Genomic DNA, 17146 nt, shown 5'->3' with positions numbered 1-17146 from the left:
CCCCATAACGGCCCCCCCGCTGATTCTAGAAGTGGCTGAATCTCGTCCGTGACGACCGTTGCGGTTCTGCCTGGGGGGGGGGAGAAGAGAGAGATCAATGGGGGGGGTGAGAAATTGGGGCCCGTGGGGGGGCTGCGGTCCTCAAAGGATTATGGGAGGAGCGAATCCCCGGCCCCGCTACCAACCTGGGGTGGGAGGCAGGTCCCATCTCACAGCACCAGGGGCTGCTGGTCCCCCACGGCCGAGGGGACCGACTCCAGGCTGCCTTTGTAGATTGGGGTGCGCTGGCCGGGCTCCTCCCTGAAACCGGGGGACAGACAGACCAGGTGAGTGGTACCCCCAAAACAGCCCCCCTCCGGGCAGGGGGGTGGCACCCCCAAACCAGCCCCTGGGATCCCAACACCCCCCATTCCACCTTCCCTGTGGGGAGACCCCCCATTAGCTCCCCCTGCACCCCCCAAATCTTCCTGGGACTGAGCTGGGGGAGGGGAAATGAAGAGAAAACGCCCCCCACCCCCATGCGAACACCCGGATCCCTGTGGGGACTTTACGTTGGGGGGGGGAAGAAGGGGCTTGATGCCCTCGAGGGCAGGACCTGCGCCCAGCCCCGTGGCCGGATCAGACCCGGTGCCCCCTGGAGGGCAGGCCCCGTGCCCCACCCCGTGGCCGGATCACACCCCGCGCCCAACCGCGGTCCCGCGCCCGGCCCCAGCCCCACGCCCGGCCCCGTGGACGGATCACGCCCCGCCCCCGGCCCCGGCCCCGCGCCCCGCCCCAGCCAGATCACACCCCGCCCCCGGCCCCGGCCCCGCCCCGGCTGGATCACACCCCGCGCCCGGCCCCGGCCCCACGCCCGGCCCCGTGGCCGGATCAGAGCTGGTGCCCCCCGGAGGGCAGGACCCGCGCCCCGCCCTGGCCGGATCACACCCCGCGTCCAGCCCCGGCCCGGCTCCCCGCACTCACCTGGCCGGGACCTTAGGGGCACCGCGGTGCCGCAGAATGAAGGCGCCCAGCCCCAGCACCAGCAGCAGGAGCAGCAGGGCCGGCAGCCCCACGGCCAGCAGCAGCATGGGGGTGCTCAGCCCCAGCCCCGGCTCTGGGGGCAGAGAGAGGGGTCAGCGCGGGGCGGCCGGGACCCAGCCCGCCTGGGGGAGTGGAGGGGAGGGGAGGGGCGGGGGGACCCCCCAACTCACCCAGCCGGTAGCTGCTCTGCGCCCCCTGCACGTCCAGCCGCACGGCCCGGCTGCTCGCCAGGCGGGGCAGGCCAGGGTGCTGCGCCCGGCACACGTAGGTCCCGGCCTGCTCCCGGCTCACCTGGGGCAGGCTCAGCGAGCTGGACGCCACCACCCAGTCGTCCCCCTGCAACGAGGGCCAGACGCTTAGGGGGCTGGGGCCCACGCGGCGTCCCTGCTGACCCCCTACCCCACAGTGCTCCCTGCTGGGCCCCCGTTCCCTGCCCCACGGCGTCCCTGCTGAGTCCCTGCCCCACAGTGCTCCCTACTGGGCCCCCGTTCCCTGCCCCATGGCGTCCCTGCTGACCCCCTACCCCACAGTGCTCCCTACTGGGCCCCCGTTCCCTGCCCCACGGCACCCCTGCTGAGCCCCTGCCCCACAGTGCTCCCTACTGGGCCTCTGTTCCCTGCCCCATGGCGTCCCTGCTGACCCCCTACCCCACAGTACTCCCTACTGGGCCCCCGTTTCCTGCCCCACGGCATCCCTGCTGAGCCCCTGCCCCACAGTGCTCCCTACTGGGCCCCCGTTCCCTGCCCCATGGCATCCCTGCTGACCCCCTGCCCCACAGTGCTTCCTGCTGGGCCCCCGTTCCCTGCCCCATGGCGTCCCTGCTGACCCCCTACCCCACAGTGCTCCCTACTGAGCCCCCGTTCCCTGCCCCACGGCACCCCTGCTGACCCCCTACCCCACAGTGGCCCCTACTGATCCTCCGCCCTGCTTCCTGCCCCACGGTGCCCCTTACTGAGCTCCCAGCCCTGCTTCTGTCCCACAGCACCCCCTGCTGAGCCCCCCCTCCGCTCCCTGCCCCATGGTGCCCCCTACTGAGCCCCCCGCTCCCTGGCCGGGTCTACTGTGTTACACCCCACGTCCATCCTGGATATTTTGGGGTGTGCGTTCCCCCATTGGTGGGGGGTCCCGCCCAGCCCCTCACCTGGCGGCTCCACTCGTACTCGGGGGGCTGGGAGGCGTCCGCCGAGCACTGCAGCTCCAGATCCTCGCCCTCCATCACGGCCAGGGAGTCGCCCACGGTCCCGCACCAGGTGTGGGCGCGGGTCACGTAGACGCTCCGCAGATCTGGGGGGGAAACATGGTGTCAGGCCCCGTGCCCCGAAATCCTTGCCCCCGCCCGCCCAGCGGCTGGAGAGTTAACCGCCCCCCCCAACGGTGCGGGCACCTAGGGTTCCAATTGGGGTGTCCCGCTGTACCCCACTTCTAGCTGTCGGGCGTAGACACCCCCCGATCAAAGTACCCCCTCCACGCTGGGCACTATACCCTTCCCCCGCCTGCCCCAGAGACGCACCCCCAAAGTGACGCTATTTCCCCACTCTGGGCTCCCGGCTGCACCCGTGACCCCCACCCCCGGCGTCCATCCTCTCCCACCCAGCCTGGGGGAGCAAGGGGCAAACCGGGGGGGGGGTTATGCTCAAAGATGACCAGCGTTAGCCCCCCCATGGCCCCCCGACAGGCAGACTCGCGTGTCCCCCCCCTTCCACGGGCAGAGCCAGATTCATGTGTGCAGCGAGGGGCCAGTTCTCAGCGGCAGCGAGTGGGTCCGGGGGCGGGGCGGGCGCCACCCACACTCCACGCGCAGGCGGATCTCGGCGGAGGCGCTGGCGTTGCCGGTGGCGTTGGCGGCCAGGCAGCGGTAGGCCCCGGCGTGCCAGGACTGCAGGGCCTCGATGGCCAGCAGGAGGCGCCCCTGCGCCCGCGTCACGTTCACGTCGAAGAACCAGCAGCGCAGCCGGCCGGGTCGGTCCAGGGAGACCCAGGTCTGGAGCCACTGCGGAGAGACGCCCCCGGGTCGCCGTCAAGCCCCGCTAGGCCCCCCGCGGCGCGGCGCGGCCCCCCGGCGACCCACGGACCCAGTGCCCTGCCCCACGCGGCACGACACGGCCCCCCGGCCTGCCCCCTGGACCCAGTGCCCTGTCCCCCCCCATGGCCTGCCCCCCGGGTGCCCCCCAGACCCAGTGCCCTGTCCCCCCCCATGGCCTGCCCCCCGGGTGCCCCCCAGACCCAGTGCCCTGTCCCCCCCCCATGGCCTGCCCCCCGGGCGCCCCCACGGACCCAGTGCCCTGCCCCCCTGCGGCACAGACCCCCGGCACCCCCTATAGATCCCCAGCACTGCCTCCCACGGCACAGCCCCCCGGCCTCCCCATGGACCCAGCGCCCCGCCCCACGCGGCACGGCACAGCCCCCCGCCCTGCCCCCCAGCACCCCCCCGGACCCAGTGCCCTGCCCCCTTGCGGCACGGCCCCCCGGCCTGCTCCCCGGTGACCCACGGACCCAGTGCCCTGCCCCCCCTCGGCCTGCCCCCCGGCGCCCCCACGGACCCTGTGCCCTGCCCCCCCATGGCACAGCCCCCTGGCACCCCCTATAGATCCCCAGCACTGCCCCCCGCGGCACGGCCCCCCGGCCTGCCCCACAGCGCTGCCTATGGACCCCTTCCCTGCCACCTGCAGCACAGACCCCCTGCCTGCCCCACGGTGGCCCTTATGGACCTCCTGCCTGCCTGCCCCATGGCACCCCCTGCTGACCCCCTGCCCTTCCCTCTGTGGCACAGACCCCCTGCCTGCCCCACGGCACCCCCTGCTGACCCCGTGCCCTGGCCCCTGAGGTATGGACCCCCCCTCCTCCTGCCTGCCCCACAGTGCCCCCTGCTGACCCCGCGCCATGCCCCCTTCAGCTTGGCACCCCTTAGTGTCGGGTGAGGGGCAGGTTCGTCCCTGGCGGGGCAGGGCTGGGGCTGACCCGACTGTATTTCTGGAAGGTGAATTGGCTCATGTCAGCGCCGTCCTCGTCCGTCAGACACTCCATGGTCACGTAGCTGCCCTCCAGCATCGGGCCCCCTTGGTCAAGCAGGCGGACGGTGGGTCTCTCTGGAACAGGCCATGGGGCAGAGTCTGAGTGCCCCCTAGAGGGGAAAGGCCCCATTCCCCGCCCCTCTGAGCCAGCCAGTCCCCCGCCTTGGGGCCGAATGCCAGCTGGCTCCCCACAGAGGGGAAAGGCCCCAGGCCCCATTCCTCACCCTGCCCCCCAACCAGCCACCCCCCCTGCCCTGGGATCGGCACTCCCCAGAGGGGACAGGCCCCAGGCCCCATTCCTTGCCCCCCTGAGCCGGCCAGTCGCCGCCCTGGGGTGGACGGGAGCCGGCGCCCCCTAGAGGGGACAGGCCCTCCAACCCTGCTGCCCCCCATCGCGGTGGGCTCTCCTGCCCCGCCTGGGCCCATCTGGCGGCACAGGCCTAACGGGGCGGGTGCTGGGGGGGAAGGAGCCCCGGCCCCCCTGCGAGGAAGGGAGGCTGCAGGCCGGGGCGAGGGGCACGGCTCTGACCCACTCACCCCCGTGGGCCCAGCACAGGGCGAGGGCGGCGAGCAGGACCAGGGGGGCTGGCAGGGCCATGGCAGCTGGCGAGGGCCGTCCGGGCAGACTCTGGCCTCCCGCTTCCGTGTTGCAGCAGGAGGAGGAAGGCCGGGGGGGGAGCCGGGGTTCCGCCTGCCTCGAACCCTGCCTCTGAATGCACCTGCGGGGGGGGCGAGCAGAGACGCCAGGGCCCAGGCCCCTCCCGGGGGCGGAAAGTCAATAAAAAACCGCCTGCAGCTGACTCCCAGCCACTGCACATGCGATGGTGCAATTCCAACACACAGTGCACCGGGGGGGGGCAGCCCAGGGGTGGGCTAGCAGGGGCTGCGGGTCGGGAGTGAGGGGCACTGGCAGGGCTGGGGGGGGTCCAGGGCTGGGCTAGCAGGGGCTGCGGGTCGGGAGTGAGGGGCACTGGCAGGGCTGGGGGGCGCAGGTCTGGGCTAGCAGGGGCTGCGGGTCGGGAGTGAGGGGCACTGGCAGGGCTGGGGGGGGTCCAGGGCTGGGCTAGCAGGGGCTGCGGGTCGGGAGTGAGGGGCACTGGCAGGGCTGGGGGGCGCAGGTCTGGGCTAGCAGGGGCTGCGGGTCGGGAGTGAGGGGCACCGGCAGAGCTGGGGGGGTTGAGCTGGGGGGGGGCTGCGGGTCGGGAGTGAGGGGCACCGGCTGACCCATGCATTTGGGGCAGTCCTAGGACTCCTTCTCCCCCCCGCATGGGAATTTCTGTGGGGGGGTGACCCAGGGCCTGGGGAAGGGGAACCGGGCAGCTGCGGTCACCCCCTGCCGAGAACGGGCCGGGAGGGGGAATGGGAGGGGGAGGGGGGTGTAACTCATCCCCTCCCCCAGCCACCGCCATCGCAGGGCGGGGGGCGGGGCCGCCGGCTGGACCGGTCCGGCCGGTTCCGGGCCCCACGGGGAGTGTTGGGGGCGGGGAGCCCAGCCCCAATGGCATAGCGAGGGGAGGGGGAGGAGCTGAGCTGCAGGGGTGGGCAGGGGGCACGGGGGGGGGGGGCTGGGAGACCCCAGGCTGGGGCTGGGCGGGGCAGGGGGCACGGGGGGAAGACACCAGGCTGGGGGGAGGCTGGGGGGGCTGGGAGACAGCAGGCTGGGCGGGGCAGGGGACGGGGGGGCTGGGAGACCCCAGGCTGGGGCTGGGCGGGGCAGGGGGCACGGGGGGAGACACCAGGCTGGGGGGACGACAGGGGGGGCTGGGAGACCCCAGGCTGGGGGGGCAGGGGGCACGGGGGGGCTGAGCTGGGGGGCAGGAAGAGGGAGACCGGACACCCAGCTATCGGGGTTTCTATCTGCAGCTATTGCCCCCCGGGGTCCAGATTTCACACTTGCACTCTGGGCACCCAGCGGGGCAGCAGGGACCCGGGGGCGGGGCAGTATTAGTGGGCGGGGCATGGGAAGGGGACACTCTCAAGCCCCCCACCCCCCGCAGCCCGTCCTGCCCGCGGCGGGCCCTGGAACCGAACCCCACCGGCCCGCTGATTGGCTGAGCCCCCTTCCTCTCGGACACAGTGTAGCAATGGGGGCCATGTGACCCCCCCCCCGCCGGGATGAGGTCATGCCCCCCGGGCCCCGCCCCCGCCTTAAAGTGACAAGTGCAAGGAGGGAAGGGGGGAGGTTCCCATGGGGTGGGGGGAGCAGGGTGAAACTCACTACAAGGGACCCGGATGCGGTGGTGCTGGCTGGGAGCCAGGACTCCTGGGTTCTCTTCCCGGCTCGGGGTGGGGAGTGGTGTCGAGTGGTTTGAGCAGGGGGGCGGGGAGCCAGGACTCCTGGGTTCTCTCCCCGGCTCTGGGAGGAGAGTGGGGTCGAGTGGTTTGAGCAGGGGGGCGGGGAGCCAGGACTCCTGGGTTCTCTTCCCGGCTCGGGGTGGGGAGTGGGGTCGAGTGGTTTGAGCAGGGCTAAATTAACAGATTGGGGATTCTCTCCATACCCTGGCAAACTGCGTCCGATGAAGTGAGCTGTAGCCCACGAAAGCTTATGCTCAAATAAATTGGCTAGTCTCTAAGGTGCCACAAGTCCTCCTGTTCTTTTTGTCATGTTTCTGTTAAACAGCCCCCGCACCCACCCCAGAGGTGGCTGCATCTCTGCTCTGTACATTTCCTTGGGATCTTGAGGCAGGAAAGAGCTGTGGGAATATTTGTCTCTGTTATGAAGACAAACGCCTGGACATCTAATGAATGAAGCTTTTCTCCTGCCTCCCCCGCTTCATGCCTCATCACCGGCCCTTTCAAACCAGCTGGAGGATTTGATCGTTTAAGGCTAATTGAGCAAATGGGAATTAAAAGCTGATCCATCCAGCGGGTTGAAGTGTCACTGGGCTGCAGGCAGGCCTCTCGACACGCACCCCCTCCCAGCGATCTCCCCACAGAGTGGGAAGGGGAAGGCCAGAGCTGGGTGGATGTGAGACGCCTAGGAAGCCCCCTTAAACACCAGTGCTCCGACCCACCCAGATTTCACCCCCCACCTCCCATCTCAGCTCCTGACTCCCCCATCTCTAACCACTAGCCCCCACTCCCCTCCTAGAGCTGGGGAGAGAACCCAGGAGTCCTGGCTTCCAGCCCCCTGCTCCCTCATTTACCCTATTTGTGAGCTTAACTGTACAAGGGAAGTGAAAGTTCGTTACACCAAGCTCGGTTGATGGGAAAAGGGGCCGAAGGGAGGCCAAGCTGGAATTAGCAGTAGTCAGGTGGCAAGTCACCGCTAACGGCCCAGCCAGAAGCTGCCTCGTCCCATTGGGGTCCAGCCCTTTAACTCTTCCCCGGCTGTGGGGACAGACCCGACTGGTGTTTCCAAGGTGCGGTGCCGGCTGACATCTCTGCAGCCCAATTCTCTCCTTGAGCCCCATTTGAAGTTGGACAGTTTTGGGCTCGTGTGAACACCTTGGACTCGGGGCGGCTACTGCCCAGAAAGTGGGGTTCTGCCCCTCTGGCCGCACGGGTCCAAGGAGCAGTGACGCTGTCAGGGTGAACTTCAGCAGCCAACCCCCGTTGAAAGCCGAGGTGCCGCCCTGGCACTGCTGATGTAACCCGGGATGGCTAATGCGAGAACATGGCCACGCAGCCACGCTCGGTGGCCGGGCTATCGCCAGGTGCTGGCCTGCAGCCGTCTCCGCTGCGTCTGGTGAATGCCCCGGATAATGGCGTGGGCTTAACGTGGAGCTGCAACCGGGGACGCGGCCCGAGCAGGGTGTTTCCAGTGATCCGGCCTGGGCCCTTCGCTAGTTACCATCTCAGCGAATGCTCTGAAAACACACAGCCTGCAGCGAACCCCTAAACTGGGGGAGTGGGAAATCCTGACGAGGACACGGCCCCGATACCGAGCCAGGCGGGTCACTTGGGAAACAAACAACGGGTCACGTGGGCTACAGCCCACGAAAGCTTATTTCTTAGTCTCTAAGGTGCCACAAGTCCTCCTGTTCTTTCCCACCCAAAGACCCACGGTGCAGGGGGACCGAGCTCAGACAAAGCCAAAGGCTCAGGGGCTGGCAAGGGGACGGGGGGCTGGACAAATTGGGGGGCTGGGCTGCGGTGGCTGCTGCCGATCTGCCCTTGCTCAGCTGGCTGGGTGTGAAAGATAGTCGCAGTCCCTGCCACGGATGGAGAGTCTGGCATGGTGGGTACTGAAGATGGGAGGACAGGGGCTGTGGACACAGCCGGGAGGGAAGAGGCCGAAGGGTGGCCCAGGGCGAAAGGGCCCAGGGGGAAATGGGTCAGGGGCACGGAAGAGAACAATGGGGCCACTGGCACGGGAGGTGTTGGCTGGACGTATCTCTTCCCTGAGGCCCGAGATCACGTCCTCCATCAGCCTGGCTTTCTCCACGAAGCCCTTCTGCCGCATGGCCTCCTGCTCCTTCAGCTTGCTCTCCAGCGCCCGCCCACCGCAGACCCCACGGTCACACGAGGGCGGGCAGCATTTGGGGCAGATCTGCCGGAGTCTGATTCTCAGACACCTGAAGAACCCCCCCGTTTCCTGCCGACGTCCCGGTGGGCGCAGAGCTGCCCCTGCCTGGAGTTGAGTGAAGACGTGAGCGTCTGGGGTGGGGGCCTGTCACGGAGTGTGGGGGAGTCCAGGCCCTGCACCCCTCTTCCTGGGATTCACTGAGACTCTCAGCCAGCCAGTAAAACCGAAGGTTTATTGGACAACAGGAACACAGTCCAAAACAGAGCTTGTGGGGACACCCAGGACCCCTCAGTGAAGTCCTTCTGGGGGAGCAGGGAGCTTAGACCCCAGCCCTGGGGTTCCCTGTGTTCCTCCACCCAGCCCCAAACTGAAACTAAACCCACCGAGCAGGTTCCCTGCTGCAGCCTCCGTCCACATTCCTGGGCAGAGGTGTCACCTCCCCCTCCCCCTCCTGGCTCAGGTGACAGGCTCTCAGGTCTCCCGTCCCCAGGGCACATTCCCAGGTCAACACTCCCCCCTCCCTGCTGCGTCACATCGTCACATCTCTCCCCCCCTCGAGACTGAACTGAGCGGGGTCACTGTGACCAGTGACCTGGGGAAGTTCGGGGCCCCCTCTCCGGGACAGCGCATCCGCTATCAGGTTGGCACTTCCCTTCACATGGACCACGTCCATGTCGTAATCCTGCAGGAGCAGGCTCCACCTCAGGAGCTTGGCGTTGGCTCCTTTCATCTGGTGCAGCCAGGTCAGGGGAGAGTGGTCGGTGTAGACGGTGAAGTGTCGCCCGAAGAGATAGGGCTCTAGTTTCTTGAGGGCCCACACCATGGCCAGGCACTCCTTCTCGATGGCCGCGTAGTGTTGCTCCCGGGGTAGCAACTTCTTGCTCAGGTACACGATGGGGTGTCTCTCCCCCTTTTCATCCTCCTGCATTAACACCGCCCCCAGTCCCGTGTCGGAGGCGTCGGTGAACACCACAAAGGGCTTGTCAAAGTCTGGGTTTGCTAGAACTGGGCCACTGACCAGAGCCTCCTTCAGCGCCCGGAAAGCCTCCTGGCACTGCTCGGTCCAGACCACCTTGTCTGGCTTCCCCTTCTTGCATAGCTCAGTGATGGGGGTGGCTATGGCGCTAAAGTGAGGCACAAATCTTCGGTAGTATCCTGCCATCCCAATAAAGGCTTGGACCTGCTTTTTGGTGTGGGGAGCGGGCCAGTCTCTGATCACCTCCACCTTGGCCGGTTCCGGCTTTAGGCGGCCGCTCCCCACCCGATGGCCCAGGTAAGATACTTCAGCCATCCCCACCTTGCACTTCTCCGCTTTGACAGTCAGCCCAGCCCCCTGGAGTCGGTCCAGCACTTGTCTAACCTGGGACACGTGGTCCTCCCAGGTCTGGCTAAAGACACAGATGTCGTCAATATATGCCACGGCAAAACTCTCCATCCCCCTCAGGAGCTGGTCCACCAGGCGCTGGAAGGTGGCCGGCGCTCCCTTGAGGCCGAAAGGCAGGGTCAGAAACTCATAGAGCCCCAGAGGGGTGATAAAGGCCGATTTCAGCCGGGCATCTGCATCCAGCGGCACTTGCCAGTAGCCCTTTGTAAGGTCCATGGTGGTAAGGTACCGAGCTCCTCCCAGCTTGTCTAGGAGCTCGTCCGGCCTGGGCATGGGGTAGGCATCCGATACAGTGATGGCATTGAGCTTCCGATAGTCCACACAGAACCGGACTGACCCATCCTTTTTGGGGACCAGCACCACCGGCGAGGCCCAAGGGCTGGCCGATGGCTGGATCACCCCCAAAGCCAGCATGTCCCGGACCTCTCTTTCCAGGTCCTGAGCAGTTTTCCCTGTGACTCGGAAGGGGGAGCATCTTATCGGCGGGTGCGACCCTGTCTGCACCCGGTGGACAGTCAGATTAGTGCGTCCAGGCTGGTTGGAAAACAGCTGTCGGTACGGATGCAGCACCCCCCTGACCTCGGCTTGCTGGGCAGGGGTGAGCTGATCCGAGAGGGGGATTGTTTCCAGGGGGGAACCAGCTCTGGTCCCAGGGAATAGATCTACTAAAGGGTCATCTCCCTGCTCCTCCCACTGACCACACACAGCTAACACCACATTCCCCCTGGCATAATATGGCTTCATCATATTCACATGGTACACCCGGCGGTGGTGGGCCCGGTTCGACAGCTCCACCACATAGTTTACCTCATTGAGCTGCTTGACGACCTTGAACGGGCCCTCCCAGGCGGCCTGTAGTTTGTTCTTTCTCACGGGGATGAGAACCATCACCTGATCCCCGGTGGCGTAGGCACGGGCCCGCGCCGTGCGGTCATACCAGACCTTCTGCTTCCTCTGGGCTCTGGCCAGATTCTCCCTGGCCAGGCCCATGAGTTCAGCCAGTCTCTCTCGGAAGATCAGGACATACTCCACCACTGACTCTCCATCGGGAGTGGCCTTCCCCTCCCACTCGTCTCTCATCAGGTCCAGGGGGCCCCTCACCCTCCTTCCATATAACAGTTCGAAAGGCGAAAATCCGGTAGACTCCTGGGGCACCTCCCTGTACGCGAACAGCAGGTGAGGTAAGTACTTGTCCCAATCCTGCGGGTGCTGGTTCATAAAGGTTTTCAGCATCATCTTTAGCGTCCCGTTAAACCTCTCCACCAGCCCATTGGACTGGGGGTGATACGCTGAGGCCCAGTCATGCCGGACCCCACATTTCTCCCACAAGCACCGGAGCAGGGCCGACATGAAGTTGGAGCCTTGGTCTGTCAAGACTTCCCTGGGGAACCCCACTCGGCTGAAAATGGTCAGGAGCGCATCTGCCACGGTGTCTGCTTCAATGGACGCTAAGGGCACTGCCTCGGGGTAGCGGGTGGCGAAATCTACCACCACCAGAATGTATTTCTTCCCCGACCGGGTCGTCTTGCTGAGAGGCCCCACGATGTCCATGGCCACCTTCTGGAAAGGCTCCTCTATGATGGGCAAAGGTCTCAACGCCGCTTTCCCCTTGTCCCGGGCCTTCCCCACCCTCTGACAGGGGTCACAGGATCGGCAATACTGCCGGACAGTGGTAAAGACCCCGGGCCAGTAAAAGTTCTGTAGCAACCTCTGCCGGGTGCGCCGGATTCCCTGGTGCCCTGCGAGGGGGATGTCATGGGCCAGGGACAGGAGCTTGCGGCGGTACTTCTGGGGGACCACCAGCTGCCTCCTGATCCCACAGGACTCCCCTTCCCCTGGGGGAGCCCATTCTCGGTACAGGAACCCCTTCTCCCACAGGAACCTCTCCTGGCAGCCTCTCCTCATGGTCCGTCCCTCACTGAGGTCGGCCAGGTCCCTGAGCTTCTGCAAGGAGGGATCTTTCCTCAACTCGGCCTGGAACTCAGCGGCTGGGGAAGGGATGGGGCCCGGTTCCCCCTCCGTGGCCAGGTCTGAGGCCGCAGCCTCTCTGAGCCGTGCCCCTCGGCGCTCCCTCCCCACCCGAGTAGGGTCTCGCGCCTCCAGTGTGGTACCCTCCCCAGGGTCAGGTCGCAGTGCCCCTCGCCGGCTCTGGCTACGGGTCACAACCAGGGCGGTCTGGGGGTCGCTTGGCCAGTCCTCTAGGTCTCCCCCCATCAAAACTTCAGTGGGCAAATGGTGGTGTACCCCCACATTCTTGGGGCCCTCCTTGGTCCCCCATTTCAGGTGTACCCTTGCCACGGGCACCTTAAATGGGGTCCCGCCCACCCCCGTCAGGGTCAGGTAGGTGTTGGGCACCACCCGATCTGGGGCCACCACCTCGGGCCGGGCCAGCGTCACCTCCGCGCCCGTATCCCAGTATCCATTGACCTTCCTCCCATCCACCTCCAGGGGAACAAGGCACTCTCTCCGGAGGGACAGCCCCGCACCCACCCTGTAAACCGAGCACCCTGAGTCCAGAGCCTCCAGCCCTCTGGCGGGGCTGGCTGGGGGTACTCTTCCCTCCTGAGCAGGTGGCAAACTGGTAGCCCCCCTTTCCTGGGTCGCCTGCCCCTCGTCCAGCTGAGTCCCTACCCAGTTAACCCTGGGTAGGTTGGGTCTGCTCAGTTTGTCCCTGAGCCCGGGGCACTGGGCCCGTACGTGGCCTCTCTGGCCACAGTGATAGCAGCTCAGGTCACGTTGGTCCCCTCGAACGGGTCGGAGGGGCCCGACACCAGGCGTTCCCCTTTGGAGGGGGTTCTCCCTATTTCCCCGCTGGGAGGCCCCATGGTGACTCTCTCTCTGCATCGGGGGGGGCCTGTTCTTTTGGGACTCCTCCCGGCTACCCCCTGACCGACTGTTCACAAACTCGTCGGCCAGCTGCCCTGCATGCTGGGGGTTCGCGAGCTTTTTGTCCACCAGCCACAGCCTCAGGTCGGAAGGGCACTGTTCATACAGGTGCTCCAGTACAAACAGGTCAAGCAGGTCCTCTTTAGTTTGGGCCCCCGCTGTCCACTTGCGGGCATATCCCTGCATCCTGTTGACCAGTTGTAGGTAGGTGACCTCAGGCGTTTTGCGCTGACTCCGGAACCTTCTCCGGTACATCTCGGGGGTCAGCCCAAACTCACGGAGCAGGGCCTGTTTGAACAGTTCATAGTCCCCTGCCTCTGCCCCTGTCATCCGGCTGTAGACCTCCACGGCTTTGGGGTCCAGTAAGGGGGTGAGGAACTGGAGCCTGTCTGCAGGGTCAACCCTGTGCATCTCGCAGGCATTCTCAAAGGCCGTCAGGAAGCTATCTATGTCCTCCCCCTCCTTCCGCTGGGCGAGGAAGCACTTATCAAAGCTCCTTGCAGTCTTGGGTCCCCCCACACTCACCGCAGCCGGGGCCCCACTGCTCCTCAGCCTGGCCAGCTCCAGTTCATGCTGTCTTTGTTTCTCCTTCTCCTGCTGCTCATGTTGACGTTCCCTCTCCTTCTCCTGACGCTCCCTCTCCTTCTCCTGACGCTCCCTCTCCTTCTCCTGACGTTCCCTCTCCTTCTCCTGACGCTCCCTCTCCTTCTCCTGACGCTCCCTCTCCTTCTCCTGACGTTCCCTCTCCTTCTCCTGACGCTCCCTCTCCTTCTCCTCCTGCTCATGTTGACGTTGTTTCTCCTTCTCCTCCTGCTCATGTTGACGTTGTTTCTCCTCATGTTGACGTTGTTTTTCATGATCCTCCAGCTCCCTCATTTTCCTCTCCCTCTCCCATTCCAGCCGCATCCGCTCCAGGGATGGGGAGCTCCGCTGGGAGGATCCCCTGCTGGCTGCTGGGGTCAGGGGGCCCTCGGTATTCGCTGGGCTTCCCACAACCCCTCCCCCAGGCATAGGTAGGAAGGGTCTCGGGGTGTCCTGGGCAGCAGTCTGACCCCTCCCAGCCTGGTCAGGCCCCACGGCCCACGCTGCGTCCGCCGGGCGGCTTCCCTCAGGGACAGGGATCGGGTCATCCAAGCGATCCCTCTCCTCCAGCTGGGCAATCAGCTGTTCCTTGGTGGACCTCCCGACGCGCAGCCCACTCTGCCTGCACAGCTCCACCAGGTCGCTCTTAAGGCGTTTAGCGTACATCTCCCGGCTGGCCACTCGCAGGCCGGGCAGCTGTCCACGGTTTCCAGGAAAAGCCCCTAGTGTGCCAGTCCTTCTTGAGGTCACCACCTCTTTGCCAGGGTCGAGCTGCAGACTCCTCCGCCCCTGGGACCGCTCGCTGCAATCCCCCGGGGGACCCTGTTACTGCAAAAGTCCTTCTCTCTGGTCACACACTCCCAGGGGTTAACCGCCCCCTGGAACCGTCTCTCTCTGAATCTTCAGCACGCCTGGTCCCCGTCAATCCCCCTTCGTTTTACTGTTCCCCAGTCACTTACTGCAGGAAGCGCCGTTCACGGGGTGCAGTAGATCCCACCGCTGCCACCAGTTGTCACGGAGTGTGGGGGAGTCCAGGCCCTGCACCCCTCTTCCTGGGATTCACTGAGACTCTCAGCCAGCCAGTAAAACCGAAGGTTTATTGGACAACAGGAACACAGTCCAAAACAGAGCTTGTGGGGACACCCAGGACCCCTCAGTGAAGTCCTTCTGGGGGAGCAGGGAGCTTAGACCCCAGCCCTGGGGTTCCCTGTCTTCCTCCACCCAGCCCCAAACTGAAACTAAACCCACCGAGCAGGTTCCCTGCTGCAGCCTCCGTCCACATTCCTGGGCAGAGGTGTCACCTCCCCCTCCCCCTCCTGGCTCAGGTGACAGGCTCTCAGGTCTCCCGTCCCCAGGGCACATTCCCAGGTCAACACTCCCCCCTCCCTGCTGCGTCACATCGTCACAGGGCCCAACCAAATCATCAAAAGGAAACATTTTGTTTTGGATCAAAGTGGAATGAAAAACTGTCAGATTTCCCGGCGAAATGAAAATAGTTGAAAAAAATTATTTGGGGTCAAGTTAAACGTTTCATTCAACCTGAAACAAATGTTTGTCTCTGTTTCTTTTTTGTTTCCTGTTGTTTTAAATTATTTTTAAAAATAAAATGTCGGTCCAGCCCAGCCCAACCTGCCTTTCTGAAACAAAAAGTTGAAATATTTTAACATTTTTAGAATTGTTGTTAAGACCATAAGAGCGGCCAGACCAGGTCAGCCAAAAGGTCCATCTAGCCGAATGTCCTGGCTGCCGACAGAGGCCAGTGCCCGGTGCCCAGAGGGAATGAACAGAACAGGGCAATTATCGAGTGATCCATCCCGCTGTCAGGTCCCTGCATCTGCACTCAGAGGTTTAGGGACACCCAGAGCACGGGTTTGTGTCCCTGCCTATCCTGGCTAATGGCCATTGAGGGACCCATCCTCCAGGAACGTATCTAGTTCTTTTCTGAACCCTGGTATTCCTCTGCTCTTCACAACATCCCCCGGCAGTGAGTCCCACAGGTTGGCTAAGCGTTGTGTGAGGAAATACTTACTTCCTGTAGTTTGTTTTAAACCTGCTGCCTGTTAATTTCATTGGGTAACCCCTGGTTCTTGTGTGACATGAAGAAGTAAACAACACTTCCTTCTTCGCTTTCCCCTCACCAGTCATGATTTGCAAGACCTCAATCACGTCCCCCCTTCGTCCCCTCTTTTCCAAGTGGAACAAGTCTTTTTAATCTCTCCTCGCATGAAAGCTGTTCCATCCCCCTCATCATGTATGTTGCCTTTCACTGCACTTTTCCCAGGTGTCACGGAGTGTGGGGGAGTCCAGGCCCTGCACCCCTCTTCCTGGGATTCACTGTGACTCTCAGCCAGCCGGTAAAACGGAAGGTTTATTGGACAATAGGAACACAGTCTAAAACAGAGCTTGTGGGTACACCCAGGACTCCTCAGTCAAGTCCTTCTGGGGGGCAGGGAGCTTAGACCCCAGCCCTGGGGTTCCCTGCGTTCCTCCACCCAGCCCCAAACTGAAACTAAACCCACCCAGCAGGCTCCCTCCTGCAGCCTCTGTTCACATTCCCGGGCAGAGGTGTTACCTCCCCCTCCCCCTCCCGGCTCCCGGTTACCGGCTCTCAGGTCTCCCATCCCCAGTGAAACCCCCCTGCCACATTCCCAGGTCAACACTCCCCCCTCCCTGCTGCGTCACACCAGGTCTAACAGATCTTGTCATTGACCAGAATGATTTGCAACAAATTGGCCTAAATTACCACTAGCTTTGGTTGCCCTGAATCTGTGGGGAAAAAAACTTTCTGCAAAAAATGTCTTCTAACTCTATTAATGTCTGCTAGCGAGAGCGGGGTTTCCCTGGTTGCCGGTGACAGGAGATCGGCTGCTGGACGGAGTTTGACACGGAGAGCAGAGAGATTTTCTTGGGCACAGAGCCTGCCGGAGAGGCAGGCGTGGGGATTTCTGAGGAAGGGAACTTCCTGCTGCTGTACAGGCCCCTGTGCAAATCCTTTATAAGGAAGCAAGAGGACACCAATGAATACCCCTGCAAGGTCAGGAATTCTGGCGAACCCCTGGGCTCAAAGGGGCGACAATCTCTAATCTATCTCCAGAGATCCTCCTGTGTGGAGCTTAGCTAAGGAGCTAAACACGGACGTGTTATTGCTGAGGCATCCTGCCACAACCCGTGACCGGGGGTTCAGACTGTGTAAAATCATGCTGTAGCACATAGGACTAAGCCAGCCCCCCCCCACCCCCCAGAGCTACATACGCGATGCATGTTACCTGTGGTCGTTTGATGGATTGGTCCGTCCATGAGAGCGGTTGCTGATCGGCTGGAGTTTATCAGACTCTGGGCTGGGGTTATCAAAATAGGCCCCCCAAATAATTTAGATGCTTTTGAAAAATCTCACCCCTCGTTTTGATTTTTTCCCTGTACAAGTGAGCAGTGATTTGAAGTTGCTCTGGGAATCTCGCACCATTATTTTAGTTCCTGTGGGGCCCTACATTAAAAACGGATATTTTCCCCTATTTTTCTTTTAAATTCTCCTGAGGCTTGCTTGGTTTTTGCTTCTCCTTCACAGTATTTGAGTCTATGCCTCATAGTTCACACGCGCTAGATTGCCTTGTGACAGGCAGCAAATAATTCAAGGATGAAGAGGTATTTAAATCCAATGCGGTATTGATTTATAGTAAGTGAATTTCACGTGGGTGGAAAATACTGGTTCGGTGACCCCTAAGAGACACACACACACACACACACCCTCGAGTGTTTAATCTCTTTGGTCACTATTCATTCTGGCTGCAGGGT

The 17146-nt window shown here is 63.6% G+C and overlaps 1 protein-coding gene across 1 annotated transcript; it reads right to left on the bottom strand.

Moving 5' to 3' along the window:
- LOC141977143 (basal cell adhesion molecule-like) lies at window positions 1-4857 on the bottom strand. Its single transcript, XM_074938473.1, has 8 exons — window positions 4572-4857; window positions 3982-4109; window positions 2812-3013; window positions 2165-2307; window positions 1194-1359; window positions 964-1096; window positions 186-300; window positions 1-70 (listed from the first exon to the last, which is right to left on the bottom strand). The coding sequence occupies exons 1-7, from the start codon at window positions 4630-4632 to the stop codon at window positions 210-212; spliced, it is 924 nt and encodes a 307-aa protein (XP_074794574.1). The 5' UTR covers window positions 4633-4857; the 3' UTR covers window positions 1-70; window positions 186-209.
- Between the last annotated feature and the right edge of the window lie 12289 nt (window positions 4858-17146).

The sequence above is a fragment of the Natator depressus genome, chromosome 24, assembly GCF_965152275.1.
Source record: "Natator depressus isolate rNatDep1 chromosome 24, rNatDep2.hap1, whole genome shotgun sequence".
Classification (NCBI taxonomy): Eukaryota; Metazoa; Chordata; order Testudines; family Cheloniidae; genus Natator; species Natator depressus.
This window is presented reverse-complemented; position numbering and strand designations above follow the sequence as displayed.

What these genes read in the sequence shown, in the direction of transcription:
- LOC141977143 (XM_074938473.1), bottom strand. Translation starts at nt 4,632, where the DNA reads ATGGCCCTGCCAGCCCCCCTGGTCCTGCTCGCCGCCCTCGCCCTGTGC. An exon ending in GATCCGCCTGCGCGTGGAGT is followed by an intron (nt 2,308 to 2,811) that starts GTGGGTGGCGCC and finishes TTTCCCCCCCAG; the next exon opens with ATCTGCGGAGCGTCTACGTG. An exon ending in GCAGAGCAGCTACCGGCTGG is followed by an intron (nt 1,097 to 1,193) that starts GTGAGTTGGGGG and finishes CTCTGCCCCCAG; the next exon opens with AGCCGGGGCTGGGGCTGAGC.